At 46.8% G+C, this 15,854-nt stretch overlaps 1 protein-coding gene across 1 annotated transcript; it reads left to right on the plus strand.

The window, feature by feature from the left end:
- Positions 1–3,549: 3,549 nt before the first annotated feature.
- On the plus strand, positions 3,550–7,104 carry CCDC201 (coiled-coil domain containing 201). The gene is made up of 2 exons (XM_065884354.1): positions 3,550–4,200; positions 7,018–7,104. The coding sequence occupies exons 1-2, from the start codon at positions 3,550–3,552 to the stop codon at positions 7,102–7,104; spliced, it is 738 nt and encodes a 245-aa protein (XP_065740426.1).
- Positions 7,105–15,854: the final 8,750 nt, after the last annotated feature.

The raw sequence follows: 15,854 nt of genomic DNA on the forward strand, positions 1-15,854 counted from the left end.
TTCACCAGCCAAGTAGGGCTTTCTTTTCTTTTTCATTTGTAAAGAGGTAATACGTACCCATGGTTTCAAAATAAAAAAGCATAAACAGGTACACAGTGACTCCCGCCACCCTCTGTCCAGCCCGCAGCATAAGTAAACATCATGTTTTTAGCCTCTTCTGGAACTTTCTTTAGATTCTTTTTTTCCCTCTGTTTGTACGAAAGGACTCTACCTAAAACAAAGAGATCTTTCCTTATCTGTATATTCTTTTAAAAATTGTATATAAAACACTGTTAAGGGTCCTTGCACATTTATCCATTAGGCTGTCAGTTTTTTCCTAGATATTAGAAAATTAACACCTTATTTATCTTTTCTAGAACTTGTGTTTTATCTTTTTTTCATTTAGTATATCATCTTTTTAAGAAAATTATATTTAGTTTATTTTTTTCTTTTATGGCTTCTGTATTATGAGTTATTAAAAAGCCTTATTTCTGACAAATTTACAGAGGAATTCACCACTGTTTCCTTCCAATTCTTATATAGCTTTGCTTTTATACATTTAAATATCCATTTGGAATTTATCATGGTGAATGATGTGAATAAGAATCCAACTTTGTTTTAGATTTTTTTAAATTATTCTGCTTTTTCCTAGTAATCTATGAATTTTTTAAGAATATAATATTCAGTGCCTTGTAATTTATTTTATATAAGGTATGAGGTAGGAACATGTTTTTTACTATTGTTTTGGTTTTTTTCCAAATGACTGACCAGTCAGAACAACATGCAAAGAGGAAGAGAAAAAAAACCTCTCTTCCCTACTCCTTTGAAAGCCTACCGTTTCCCATATGATATTCCCATATGACTGTTGAGACCATCTTTTTTTTTTTTTTTTTTTGTGCGATACGCGGGCTTCTCACTGCTGTGGCCTCTCCCGTTGCGGAGCACAGGCTCCGGTCGCGCAGGCTCAGCGGCCGTGGCTCGCGGGCCCAGCCGCTGCATGTGGGATCCTCCCAGACCGGGACACGAACCCGCGTCCCCTGCATCGGCAGGCGGACTCTCAACAACTGCACCACCAGGGAAGCCCTCGAGACCATCTTTTTAAAACAATACTAATTTTTTATCTGTAAGCTTTGTATATATATTTGTAAGACAATACTAAATCATTTTTTCTGTAATACTAAAACATTTTTTCAATATGTTACAATATCGCTTTATTAAAAAACATCAAACTTCCAAAATTGAATTATTGGCTCTTTATTCACTTTCATAAATGGGTTAGTTAAAAGTAGCTCCTGTTAATAAGAGTATCTTCGCTAGGGCTTCCCTGGTGGCGCAGTGGTTGAGAGTCTGCCTGCCGATGCAGGGGACACGGGTTTGTGCCCCGGTCCGGGAAGATCCCACATGCCGCGGAGCGGCTAGGCCCGTGAGCCGTGGCCGCTGAGCCTGCGTGTCCGGAGCCTGTGCTCCGCAACGGGAGAGGCCACAGCAGTGAGAGGCCCGCGTACCGGAAAAAAAAAAAAAAAAAAAAAGAATATCTTCGCTTGAAGTTTCTTTTTTGTAAAAGCCCAGCCTTCCCCCTCACCCCACGTCTTTATTCTGAGATCTCAGTCCCAGTTTGAAGTAGGAAGACTTAGTCTCTTTGGACAAGTGCTGATTATCTTCCAAGGGGTTTGGTTCATTTATTTTTCTCCTCGATCTAGCAGAGGCTAAAAAAAAAGAAAAGTGAATTATCCTTACTACTTTATTTCTGTTTCTCCTTATTTCTCCTTGGATTTTGCTCTATGAGTGCAGATGCTATACTGTCTGGTGCAAAGATAATTATAACAGAAAAGCATTTTGGCTTTTATTTTTTATTACACTGTACTTTTGTGGTCTTAATGTATTTTGCCATGAATTCAGCCTTTTCCAATGTAAATAGTGAAGTCGCTGAATTTTTTAACTTGTTCTTCTCTGATTGTCTTTGCCATCATTCTACTTCAAAACTTTCTGAACACCTCATCTTCAGTGCGTATTGCTGTATACAGCGTGGAGTTGGATTTTCTTTCTAATCCAATCTGAGAGTCTTTTAATAGGTGAGTTTTTTCTCTTTGCATTTGATGTGGCAGCTGTTTGAACTTGACTTCACCAAACAAGATAAGTAGATGATAAGTAAATGAAAAGATGTTCAATGTCATTGGACATTACAGAAATTCAAATGAAAACTACTATGCAAATGAGATACCACTACTCACCTATTAGAAAACTGAAATTTAAAAAAAAATGTTTAGGGGCTTCCCTGGTGGTGCAGTGGTTGAGAATCTGCCTGCCGATGCAGGGGACACAGGTTTGATCCCTGGTCTGGGAAGAGCCCACATGCCGCGGAGCCACTAAGCCCATGCGCCAAAACTACTGAGCCTGCGCTCTAGAGCCCACGAGCCACGACTACTGAGCCCACGTGCCACAACTACCGAAGCCCGCACACCTAGAGCCCGTGCTCCGCAACAAGAGAAGCCACGACAATGAGAAGCTCGCGCACCGCAACTAGAGAAAGCCCGCACGCAGCAATGAAGACCCAACTCAGCCAAAAATAAATAAATAAAATAAGTAAATTTATGATTAAAAAAAAATTTAAACTGACAGTACCAAATGCCAGTGAGGGTGTGGAAGAAACAGAACTCTCCCTCGCTGCTGGTGGGATGGAAGGGATGGAAGAATGGCATAGCCACTTTGGAAGACAGTTTGGTAGTTTCTGATACCAACTCATTCTCTGGAGTAAATCTTATCTTTCAGGTTTATTTAGAGTTACGTTAATCCATTCTAAGCGTTTTTGCTAAAGGAAACAATGTTCAAAAGGACCCCAAGGGCTACACAGAAGACGCCATGTAAATGATCATGATCAGTTCATCCTCCCAGGAGGAGGGGGCACTTCCTCCCTGCTTTCTGGCGGAGCTCAAGGCATCTTGGTGCATGAAGCCAGACCTCCACAGGCGTGGGCGTCAACAGCTCTGATCCGCAGCTCGTCTCTCCTGCTTACCTGCTTCTGGTCACTCACCCCACCCCACCTTGATGCAGATCACACCCACCTCACAAGAATACTGTGAGAAATCCAGGAGAACAGATTTTGAACGTTGCAGCACACTCCATGGAATAAATGTGTCCATGGGAAGCCCTCCCTAGACTGTATTTTCAGCACCTCTAATGGTTTAATCAAGGATTTATTTTGGAAGAAGAAAAAAGGTGGCCACGATGGACTCGCTGCTGTCTGTCATGGGGTTTGGCACCGGGATATTATCAAGCTTTTCAAAAGCATCGCACCTCACCCCACTCTCGGCATCTACACCTGCACAACACAATTCCACTTACGTACCAAAAACCGGAGCTTTGTTTTTTCATGTTGAGTTTCAATGTTGAGATGATTTCATTGACATTTCAAACTTTTTTTTTTTTCTGAAAAAATAGTACCTGAAAGTCATCTGCTTTTTCAGTCCTATCCTTAAAAACCATCTTTCTGACGGATGCTTAAAATTTTCACCAAAAAAAGACAAAACTATTGAAAAGGCAGGCACAGCATGAGTGTGGTCTTGTCCTGTGATGGGTTTCATCTTGGTGCTGGAAGCTTCCCTCTCTGGGGCAGAACTGGAGTGTCTGCCTCATGGTGGTTGTACCTCAGGAATGTGCCCGGTGGGGCTTGGTGTCGGGCCCAAGGCTCCACTTGCTGTGACCTTCTTGGATGCTGACCTCTGTGCTTTGTTTTGGCAGCTTCCTGAGTTGAGCTCCTCTGAGGATGAGAGATTTTCTTCCGTGACCAGACGGACGTCCCTGACAAGGGTCCTAAAGCACAGCACCCCAGAGGGAGCTGCCCCCAGCTGGCACTCAGGGCTACTGGTCGATGTCCCCTCATGCCAGGAAGGGGGCTCCGCAGGCGGGTCCCCACTGCCTGTGCGCTCCCCCTGGGACCTCCCTTCGTCCCCGGGAGAGCTCAGCCCCAAGGCCCCCCTCAGAAAGAGGCGGCTTTCCACCATCCGGGCCTCTGAGGTGTCCAGCGGGCAGCTAGGATCCAACTCGGACCCCTTTGCGCTTGAGGAAGATCCCCCCGCGCCAGCCTCAGTCACCCGGCGGCGGCGGCAGCAGCAGCAGCGCAGGTCCCCCCGAGCAAGGAGATCGCCACCAAACCCGGGATTGCCCGGGATCCCGAACACAGCCAGGAGGAGGCCACGGGACCCGAAGAGGCTGGCTGCTGCGGTAGGACCTGACCCCGACCCATCCCCTGGAGCTCTGGGTCCCTGCCCAAGGCCCCCTGGGAAGCATCCTGGTGGCAACTGAGAGACCAAACTCTGCCCTTTCCTCACTGATGGGCCCCTGGCCTGGGCATTGTGAGGTCACCAGGACTGGAGGAGATCGTCCAGCTCAGGGCCCTGCCTGTACCCCATCCTTCCCCCACTCTGAGGGGTCCCCGTGACCCCACGGGAAGGACCTTTGCTTGTGCCATGAAATATGTGCCTCCCACGGTTCCCATGTGCTCCCCAAACTCCTTAGCATAGCCTGCCTTCCCGTGCTGTAGGGATGAGACAGCACAGGGTGGGAGTCCCCAGAAAGCCCCTTGCTCTGTCCTCCTCTCAGCCACGAGCCCCTGCAGCCGCACCTGCTCCCCTGTTCTGGCCGACCTCGGGGTCCTGGTGGGTGGAGGGTCTCCTGATCCCTTCCCGCTGTGAGCTCTGCTTCCCAGCCCCTCAGCTGGTCCTCTGGTGACCTCATGTTCTAGGAGTTTCTCGGGAAGGGGCACTGCTGTGGACACTGCTGCTTTGCCTTTCACACAAGATCCTTTGCCCATTTTTAAGTTGGGTTTGCTTTGGGGCTATTGAGTTATATAAATTCTTTATCTATTTTGGATATTAACCCCTTATCAGATATGATATGATTTGCAAATATTTTCTCCCATTTCATAGGTTGCTTTTCATTTTGTTGATGGTTTCCTTTGCTGAGCAGAAGCTTTTTAGTTTGTTTTTACTTCTATTGCCTTTGCTTTGGTGTCAAATAAAAAAATCATCACAAAGACCATTGTCAAGGAGCTTACCCCCATGTTTTCTTCTAGGACTTTTATGGCTTTAGGTCTGACATTCAAGTTTTTAAGCCGTTTTGAGTTGGTTTTTGTGTATAGTGTATGATAGTGTTCCAGTTTCATTGTTTCTGCATGTGGCTGTCTGGTTTTTCCAACACAATTTATTGAAGAGACTGTCCTTTCCTTATTGTACATTCTTGGCTCTTTTATCATAAATTGACCATATATACATGGGTTTATTTCTAGGCTCTCTATGCTGTTCCTTTGATCTATGTGTCTGTTTTTATGCCAATACCATACTGTTTTTATTACTATGGCTTTGTAATATAGTTTGAAATCAGGACGCATTATGCCCCCAGCTTTGTTCTTTCTCAAGATTGTTTTGGCTCTGTGGGGGCCTTTGTGGTTCCACATGAATTTTAAAATGTTCATAAAAATTTTTTTGTAAAAAATGCCATTAGAATTTTGATAGAGATTGCACTGAATCTGTAGATGGCTTTGGGTAACATGGACACTTTAACAATATCAGTTCTTCCAGTCCATGAGCACAGAATATCTTTTCATTTATTTGTGTCATCTTCATTGCCTAGTGGTCTCTTTTCTCTTTCCTGTCTTATTTTTTCACCCTACTTCTTCAGAGTGTCGTTCGGTTCTACCTTCCAAGGTTACCTACTGCAGGACGACTTGACTTTCCAGGAGCTCCCTCATTCCCGTAAGTTCCTCTCATTGGCCTTCTGCCCCCTCTGCTTGGCTTCACTTGCCTTTCTGGGGCCGCTGCTCATGGAGTGAGTTTTTCTGATGCCACCCTCCACACCATGCTGAGTCTCAGGACCGTGCCTGGTTGTAGTCAGGAGCAGGTAATTACCAGCAGATCAGAAGCTCTGTGTGCATTTCTGGGTGGGACCTGTCGACCGGGGGCTGCCCGGGGGCCTCGGCTGTCTCTCCATTGCAGGACAGTTGCTTCCTCTCACTGGTCAGTATCCCCACAAGCTAATGTCCTTCTGCTAGGAGAAGCATGAGCCTGGCTGGAATATTCTGGAGCTGAAGAAGAGAAGGGGCCTGCAGGTCTCACTGTTTTTGGTGGGGGGAGATTGTCACAAACCCTACCTGCCCCCAGTTGAGCCTGGGTCCCCAGAAGCAGTGCAGCCCCTCCAGGCAGGCAGAGACCCTCTTCCTCAATCCCTGGGACAGACTCTGAGTCCTCCACAGCACCAGGCTCTCCCATTCCTCATTTTGCCCCTAGGGCTTGCCTCTATTTTTATACTTTCAGGGTATTTGGGGGACCCTGACCCACAGCGGGCCTGCCATCGGTGGCCGGCAGACCCCAGCCTTCTTTCCCTTCGCCTCCGCGATTGTCCTCTGAGATCCAGTCCCCACACCAAACACCACGGGATCTGGCTAAGCCACCTGAGCCCTGCCCCCCTCCACTTTCTATGTGCCTCTGCCCTGTTCAGCAACCTAAGTCATCCTGCTTCCATCTTCCCCACGCTGTCCTGGGGACCCTCTCCCTCCCTCCCCTGCCCTGGGCAGCTCTGGAAGAGCCCCTTGAAAACACAGCAGGAAAATGGCCCGTCTAGACAGCCTCACACAGACACTCACCTGCAGGTGCCAACCACCCCTCACATTCCCCTAGGGACCATGCCTAGCTGGTCCCTCCTTGTTCCTGTCCCCTCCCCAGTGACCTCTCTGTGCCCTTGTCAGACCCAGATCCTGGGGTCCTAACCCCATCCACTCACATACCTGCCTGTCCCCACACTGGGATTCGGTCCTCTGGGAGGTTGCTAGCTCCGTCTTGGGGTCATGGTGCCCGGCATGCGGGGGCAGAGCCGTGGATGCTGGCGAGGCCAGCTCTCACTTGTGAGTCCTGGGTGGTGCCCGAAAGTCAACCCGTGTGAGGGTCTGCAGCCCTGGGTGGGCACCTGCTTTTCCAACACAGTTTGTCTCTAGCAAAGGTCAGTGCTCCTACAAGGTAGACCTCAGAGATGCCTTTCTTTTAACAGACAGAGCGGCTGAGGCAGTGGGAGATCCACCAGCTTCAGAGCATCGAGGAGGCCACCCAGCACGAACTCACCATCGAAGACGACTGAGCGCTCAGCCCCGGGACTGGGATGCAGCTGTGCTCAGGAGCTCCTGCTGTGGCCTGACTTACTCATCTGTCCATCCGACTGTCTGTCTGTCTGTCAACCCCACACCTTCCTCAGGACTTGCTCTGGGTCCAACCTTGACCTCCGTTGCACCTCTGGGTGGGTTGGGAGGAACTGGCTTATGATCTTGTTACTCAGATTCCAAATGTGGCTTTCAGAGGCGCCAACTGAGATGCGGGGATAGAGGAAGCAGGTACAGACAGGTGAGGTGGATGCCCCAGGGCCACCCTGGAGGTACCCGGAGATGAGACGTAACCCATCTACCCTGTCTTCTTCCCCAGCACGGCCAGGTGAGCCTGAGATGCTGGGATGACACAATGTAGGGAATAGGACCAAGTTTCACAGGTAAATACCAAGGAGCTAGGCAGCCCACCCAGCTGGAGAGGACAGGGTCTTAGACTGCCACTCCAGGAAAGGGCAAAACAGTGGCTCTCAACTGGAGGGCATTCTGAGACTTTGTGGTTGCTGGTTTGTTTAGGGTATTGGGGGGCGGGGTGAGGAATTTAAACCCCTGCAGTTGTGCGGGGCTGTCTCCTGTCCCGTCCTTCTCTAGAACTGAGCTCTCTACCTCACTGCTTAGGATAAAGATCCCACGAAAGGGCTGGAGGTTTCTGTGACCCTCACACAGTAAGGAAAAAAAACGGGTGCCCAGGGTACTTCAGTCAGCATAGCCCGGCATCAACGTCCCAGGTCCAGGCATTTCTGAGACACGTCTGTTAGCGGACCCGTTGTGGTTATGAATACAGAGCTAGATTTTATCCTTGTAAATGCTTTCACACCACCCCTCCACTTTAAAAGTGGTTTTTTTCTTCCTTCTAAAAACCAAAACCGCTTACGTTTCCAGTGCCATTGTGTGCTGCCTCCGCAGCCCATCCTCCAGGCCAGCCATCCGTGACCTGGGTCTTCTCAGGGAGGCAAATAAAGCCTATTGCTAGAGCAGAGTCCAACCGGGCACCCTAAACAGAGCCTCAGGCTGGCCTGAAACGACAGGAGGTGGCAGATTCCAAGGGACGGCAAGGTTGAGGATGGTCTAAGAGAGAGGGAAGGGTCTTTCTCTGGAGCTGCTGGGTGGGTGCAGGGCATTCCAGATCAGAAAGATGCTCCCTGGAAGAGGCTTCATTTGTGTGGAGGTTTTGAATAAAGAAGGAATGATCGGGATTCCTCACAGGGGATTAGATGCAGGCTGAGGGCTGCAATTATTGGGGTAGTTGCTTCAAATTTCCTCTGTTGATGTTCTTATACATGTTGGCAAGAACTTATTTACTGTGTAGTGTGTTTAAACATTTAAGTTTTACGAGCTACTCTCTCCTTTACAAGCTGACTATTCGACTTGTTCACTTTTCCTTTTTTATAACAATTACCAACGAGATCATAAAATAGTTCATACTTTTGTGTTACATTTGAAAAATTAAGAAGCAGAAAAACTACCTATAATTGCAATAACATGGAGATTAAATATTTCAGTGTAATTCCTTCCCGTCTTTGTCATTAAAAATAAACAATTTTCACGAGAACTGTTCCCCAAGTCTGTGTCTGATGCAGAGTAATTCAGACGTGTAACCAAGTGAATTCTATCTGTTTTCATCCTTTAAAAGAAATCTGATTGAGAATAAGTCTAGGGAGGAAGAAAAATAATGTAGGGACTTTGGGGAAGCTTGTTTCGAAAGACTGGGAATTATAGGGACTCAGGAAAAAGGTTTACCCCTGAGATAATTTCCTAGATATTTATGTTGAGTCTTGTTGACTGAAAAAAACGCACAACCTAAAAGCTGGGAATTTTTTTACTCAGTGGACTTACTGAGGACTTAAGCCTGGATACAGCCTCTTGGATCACTCAGAGGGATGGTTCTGAAGAGGTAAAGGAGGAGCCAGGATATATCACAGTTTTTGAAAAAAAAAAAAAGGTCGTTGAACATCAAAAGAGTATTGCTAATTAAAGAAGCAGACATCTCAAGTTAAAGCATGCTTTTCTATATGGGAAGACGCAAGAGGCTGGAGTCCTCGAAATCATTCCTTGTATGTGCACCTTAGCTATCCAGGGCCAGCATCCAGTTTTTCTCCATCCTGAATCCCCTCAGGGTGAACCATTGGAGCAGCAGCAGTGGCTGAGGGCTGCAACATCCTTTGTTCACTGAAATGGCAGGGGACATCCTTTGTCCACATTCTCCTATGTGTTAACAAAAGAGATTCTTGACTTCCCGGGTGGTCCAGTGCTTAAGACTCCACCCTCCCGATGCAGGGGGCGTGGGTTCCATCGCCGGTTGGGGAATTAAGACCTTGCGTGCCACATGGCGTGGCCACAAAAACAAAACAAAAACAAACAACCCCCAGAAACGAACCGAAAAACCAGATTCTTACATTCATACAATTGGAGTATATGTAAGTATCGTAGGCCCGCTAGTTAAAGTGTCTAAAGTGCAATTCTCGTGACTATCTCCCAAGTTAAACACAGGTGTTTGTGCACAAGTTCCATCCACTGGAGGGCGGTGGCGGGAAGCAGAGGAACAAGGCTGTGCTGGCCAGTCTGCTGCCCGAGGGCCAGATCGTGCAAGTGGAGCGGAGTCCGTCTGACCCCCAGCACCCCACTGTATCCTCGGAGGAGGGCTGGCCTGGGAGAAGCTGGGAATGAACAGGAGGGGACATTCTCAGGTCGAGGCACTCAGGACAACGGGTACTGCCAGCTCAGGTGGGATGTACAATGAGAATCTGCAAGATTTCCAAATGAATGGTTGTCATTGGCAAAATGACAAATCTCTTAGCGGTAGCCCTTGGGAATCACACGAGTGATATCCATGTAGAGCCCAGCATGGGTGTGACTTATACCACCATTTGGAATGAAAATGATTTCCTTAACTCTTGTCATGGATACAAACCTGTATGTTTTGCAGAAAATGCAGTTTTAAAACCTACGAGGAAAGGAAATGCCTTCTTTTTCCTGCTGCGGTTTCTATTTCACTTAAAATGAGAAGATATTTCTAATCTTTATTTAAATACCACATTTTCCCCTAAAAGATCGTATCTATGCACAATGTGTGTAGTCCACACAGCAGGCACAGCCCCCCTTGTCACTAAGCGTGGCTCAGAAAACTGCTGTGTGGAGACTGCGTTTGTTGTATGGACACGCCAGCCTTACGTGTTCCAATTTCCCCATTGCCGGTTGTTTGGTTTGTGTATTAGTGTATCTTAGCTTCTGTTGTGTTTTAGTTTTCTACTGCTGCATGACAGGTGACCACAGACTTAGCGGCTCAAAGCAATCCACCTCTTTTGCTTGGCTCTGGTGGCTCAGCTGGGCCTCTGCCTGGGATCTCTCCAGGTGACATCAAGGTAGACTCACCTGGAGCACCTGGGAGAGAATGCAAGAACCCAGTTCCCTGTGGTCGTGGGACTCAGGGCCCCTTTTCCTTGCTGGTTGTGGGCTGGGTGCTACTCTCAGATCCCAAAGGCCGCCCACATTTACATGGCCTACACCATCTTCAGCTGTCAACCGTACAACGGAACCTGTTCACGCTTCAAATCCCTCTGCCTTTCTTTTCTGTCACCAGCCAGAGAAATTTCCTTGCTTTCAAGGGCTTTTATGAGGTCCAGTGTGCCAGGTAACATATCCAATCCCACAGCTGTGGTTGGGGGGTGATATCTCATCCCTTCACAGATTTAGAGATACGGGGTCATGGACTCTTTGGGGATTAGTTTTAGCGTTCTGTCCACCAGTATGTTCCCAATTTTTCATCATTATAAATAACACTGTGATAATAGCCTTAGTACAAAATGCTTTGTGCCCATATCTACCAATCTTGTGATGTAGAATCCTGAAGTTATTTTACGGGATTTAAGGATGTAACTGAGACAACGTCTCATTTTAAGTTGAATAGAAACTACACCAGGAAAAAGAATATACTTTTTGTGGTCCCTGTTATGTGTTATCAAGTGAGGTACAAATTGCCAAGAGCAGTGCCCAAATGGGAGCTCACTGTGGCTTTCCTAGGGTTAAAAAACATTTACCAAACTGGGGCTTCCCTGGTGGTGCAGCGGTTGAGAGTCCGCCTGCCGATGCAGGGGACACGGGTTCGTGCCCCGGTCCGGGAGGATCCCACATGCCGCGGAGCGGCTGGGCCCATGAGCCATGGCCGCTGGGCCTGCGCGTCCGGAGCCTGTGCTCCGCAATGGGCGAGGCCACAACAGTGAGAGGCCCGCGTACCGCAAAAAAAAAAAAAAAAAAAGACATATTATCCCAGCAGGATAGTCTGAGATGCAAGAAAGACTGGTGAAAAATAAAATGGGGAGTGTAAATTAAAATTTTAAACTATCAAAATAAAATACAGGCATACCTCATTTTATTACTCTCTTTATTGTGTTTCACAGGTAATGTGTTTTTCACAAGTTGAAGATTTGCGGCAACCCTGCATCGAAAGTCTATCGGTGGCATTTTTCCAACATTTGCTAATTTTATTTTAGTAATTCTCACAATATATCAAACCTTTTCATCATCACATTTGTTCTGGTACTTTGAGATCAATGATCTTTGTTACCATGACAACTCACTGAAGACTCAGATGATGGTTAGCATTTTTTAGCAATAAAGTATTTTTTAATTAAGGTGTTTTTTTTGAATGATATTTACTTGTTTTTTAACACCTTTATTGGAGTATAATTGCTTTACAATGGTGTGTTAGTTTCTGCTTTATAACAAAGGGAATTAGTTATACATATACATATGTTCCCATATCTCTTCCCTCTTGTGTCTCCCTCCCACCCTCCATATCCCACCCCTCTAGGTGGTCACAAAGCACCGAGCTGATCTCCCTGTACTATGCGGCTGCTTCCCACTAGCTATCTACCTTACGTTTGGTAGTGTATATATGTCCATGCCTCTCTCTCGCTTTGTCACAGCTCACCCTTCCCCCTCCTCATATCCTCAAGTCCGTTCTCTAGTAGGTCTGTGTCTTTATTCCTGTCTCGGGGTAAGACAGGAATATACATTGTTTTTAGACATGGCTTTGTACACTTAATAGACTGTAGTGTAAACATAACTCTTACATGCACTGGGAAACAAAAAATTCATGTGACTTTACTACAGTATTGGCTCAACTGTGGTGGTCTCGAACCAAACCTGAATATCTCTAATGTATGCCTATATTAGTATCTTTTTGTGAGATTTTAAAAAGCACAGGACTAAAATAATGGGTAAGAATAGCATGTAATCTGGGTAGGGCAATGATAGTGGTTCAAGTGTTGTTTATTATGAGTGGGGTATAATATAGTAATTAATACTGTGAATAACGAAATTTTCTTTTCCCTCTGACTGTCTTAATATTCACAATAAAGTGAATCAATAAAAGTGCAAGAAAGTGAATTAATAAAAAGAAAAAAACAGAAAAACAAGACAAAAAATTAGAAAGCAAGGTGGTTCAAGTTCAAATTTAGCATAACCAAAGTAAATGGGCTAAATTCCCTGGTTAGAAGAGAGATTCTCACATTGTAATTTTTTTTTTTTTTTTTTTTTTTTTTTTTTTTTTTGCAGTACGTGGGCCTCTCACTGTCGTGGCCTCTCCCGCTGCGGAGCACGGGCTCCGGACGCGCAGGCTCAGCAGCCATGGCTCACGGGCCCAGCCGCTCCGCGGCATGTGGGATCTTCCCGCACCGGGGCATGAACCTGAGTCCCCTGCATCGGCAGGCAGACTCTCAACCACTGCGCCACCAGGGAAGCCCCTCACATTGTACTTTTTAACCCAGTTATGTAATATTTGTTTTAACATCTTTATTGGAGTATAATTGCTTTACAGTGTTGTTAGTTTCTGCTGTATAACAAAGTGAATCAGCTATACATATACATATATCCCCATATCTCCTCCCTCTTGTGTCTCCCTCCCACCCTCCCTAGCCCACCCCTCTAGGTGGTCACAAAGCACCAGGCTGATCTCCCTGTGCTATGTGGCTGCTTCCCACTAGCTAGCTATTTTACATTTGGTAGTGTATATATGTCCATGCCACTCTCTCACTTCGTCCCAGCTTACCCTTCCCCCTCCGCATGTCCTCAAGTCCATTCTCTGCATCTGCATCTTTATTTCTGTCCTACCTCTAGGTTCTTCAGAACCTTTTTTTTTTTTTTTAGATTCCATATATGTTAGCATACGGTATTTGTTTTTCTTTTTCTGACTTACTTACTCTGTATGACAGTCTCTAGGTCCATCCACCTCTCTACAAATAACTCAATTTCATTTTTTATGGCTGAGTAATATTCCATTGTATATATGTGCCACATCTTCTTTATCTGTAATATTTTTAAGATTGTTATGACCCTTGAGGAGGGTGGGAGTACTCATGGGGGGTGTAGGAGGAGCTCTGAAGGGCTAGGATTCTCTAACTGTTGACAGGCATGGTGAGTACAGGGTGATTTATGTACTGGACACTGAGAGTCTAGGTGTCTCCCTACAGTTTACGGATGCAGCCAGGCCCACAGTCCCAGGAGGAGATGGGGCACCTCCCCAAAGAGAGATGTTTAGGCACCCCATTAACAGCTCAGCCTGTCCCACAGGAAAAGAGCCCCATCCACAGATGCAGAGTTTTTAGATGATGGCAAATGTTCAATTCAAATAAGAAAGAGAGGGGACTTCCTTGGTGGTGCAGTGGTTAAGAATCTGCCTGCCAATGCAGGGGACACGGGTTCGAGCCCTGGTCCAGGAAGATCCCACATGCCACGGAGCAACAAAACCCCTGCGCCACAACTACTGAGCCTGCACTCTAGAGCCACAACTACTGAAGCCCGCATGCCTAGAGCCCATGCTCCGCAACAAGAGAAGCCACTGCAATGAGGAGCCCGCGCACCGCAACTAGCGATAGCCCACGTGCAGCAACAAAGACCCAACACAGCCAAAAAATTTTAAAAGAATAAATAAAATAAAATAAATGTATAAATAAAAAATGAGAGAGACTGAAACACACAAAAATATAGGAAACAGGTTATGAAGGCAGAAGAAAACATCAGAGAACCTGAAGTATGTCTTAAGGGAATAGGGGTGAAATAATAGGATGCCATAGAGAGACATACCCAGCAAATTAAAGATGCCTCAGAAATGTAAAATCTAAGAAATAATTCCATAGCAGCATTGGAAGATAAAACTGAGGAACTCTCCCATACAGAGTTAGGATGTGACCCTGTGTCTCTTAGGGGTATAAATACTTTGGTTTCATCCGTGGTGTTTTTCCAGAGTCTCCTTGGATCCTTTGCCCAACCCTCAGGTCCCCTCGTTCCTGCCCCTTGGTAACCCTCAGTGATATCCCTTCCTTTGCTTCCCACTTGTCCCCAAAGTCCTTCCCATTTCTCCCAGACCCTCCCCGCCTCAGCACTGCTTATCTGACAGTCACACCAGCAGGAACTAGCACCGGCTGGGAGAGGTTCACTGCTGGCATCTGTGAACACCTGCCTGGGACATTCCTCCACCCCGGGCCCTGGGGATGCTGGGCAGGGATATGTCAGCCCAGGGAAACAGGAGTTGCTCAGGAAAAAAAAAAAAAAACAACTCACTTGTGTGTCCCTAAAGAGCACGGCCTGTTCAAAGGCATAAATGTAGGTTACAGTGTGGTGTGGGTGTGACGGGGGTAAATGGGTTAATGTATATGGGTGCTCAGAGCTCTCTTTCTCCTGCTGCGGCTGCCGGGGGTGCTTCTTCTCCACCACCTTCTCCTCCATCATCGTCATCATCATCATTCATGGGCCACTCAAGTTTTCTCTGCTCTGATCCTCATTTAACCCTAATGACTTCCCTAAAGACCTCATTTCCAAGTACAGCCACACTGGGGGTTAGGCTTCAACATATGAATTTTGGGGAGACACAATTCAGTCCATAGCAGACCTTATTTGGAATAAGGGTCTTCGCAGATATAATTAAGGTAAGGATCTGGAGATGAGATTATCTGCACTAAGGTGGGCCCTCAATCCAGTGACAGACAGTAAAGAAGACACAGATACAGAGGGAGAAGACCATGTGAAGACCAGAAATTGGAGTGATACGGCCACAAGCCCGGGACACCTGGGGCCACCAGAAGCTGGAAGAGGCATGGGACTGAGTCTCCCTCAAGCCCCAGAAGGAACCAACCCTGTGACACCTTGATCTCAAACTTCTAGCCTCCAGAACCGTAAGAGAAAAAATTTCTATTGTTATAAGTGCCCCCCAGTTTTTGGTAATTTGTTACAGGAGACTAACATGGCCACCTAAGTGGTCACCCTGTTTATTCATTGATTCATTTGATAAATTTCTATTGAGTAGATGAGTAAAAAGGACAGAATCCCTGCTCTCAGGAGTTTACCTTCCAGTGAGGGGTCAGGAAGCAGTACAGACAAAACCTGTACATCGTAGGCATATTTGGAGGTGATGACGGCCAGCGGAAAGCAAAGTGCAGCGAGTGGTGGGGAGGCTAGTTTTAACCACAGAAGAGAAGGGGCCCCTTGGGGAAGCTGACATTTGAGCAAAGACTTAGAGGAACGGGGAGTCCGGTGGGAGCCAGGGAGGCGTGTCCCACAGAGGGAGCCCTTGATCCCAGTGGGGGAGCATGTCTGGCGCATCATTGGGCAACCAGGAGCCCTGCAGATGGAGGGGCCTCAACAGCAAAGTGCAAGGGCAGCCCAAGGAGAGCGTCTCGGCTCCTGGGCTCTAGACCCCCATTCATTTACGTGAGCTGGGGGCCCCGCACAGTTT

This window comes from Phocoena phocoena, chromosome 9 (assembly GCF_963924675.1).
Source record: "Phocoena phocoena chromosome 9, mPhoPho1.1, whole genome shotgun sequence".
Lineage (NCBI taxonomy): Eukaryota > Metazoa > Chordata > Mammalia > Artiodactyla > Phocoenidae > Phocoena > Phocoena phocoena.

Coding starts and splice junctions, on each gene's coding strand:
- CCDC201 (XM_065884354.1), top strand. CDS start 3,550: ATGGGTTTCATCTTGGTGCTGGAAGCTTCCCTCTCTGGGGCAGAACTG. Junction 4,201..7,017: donor CGAAGAGGCTGGCTGCTGCG/GTAGGACCTGAC, acceptor TTCTTTTAACAG/ACAGAGCGGCTGAGGCAGTG.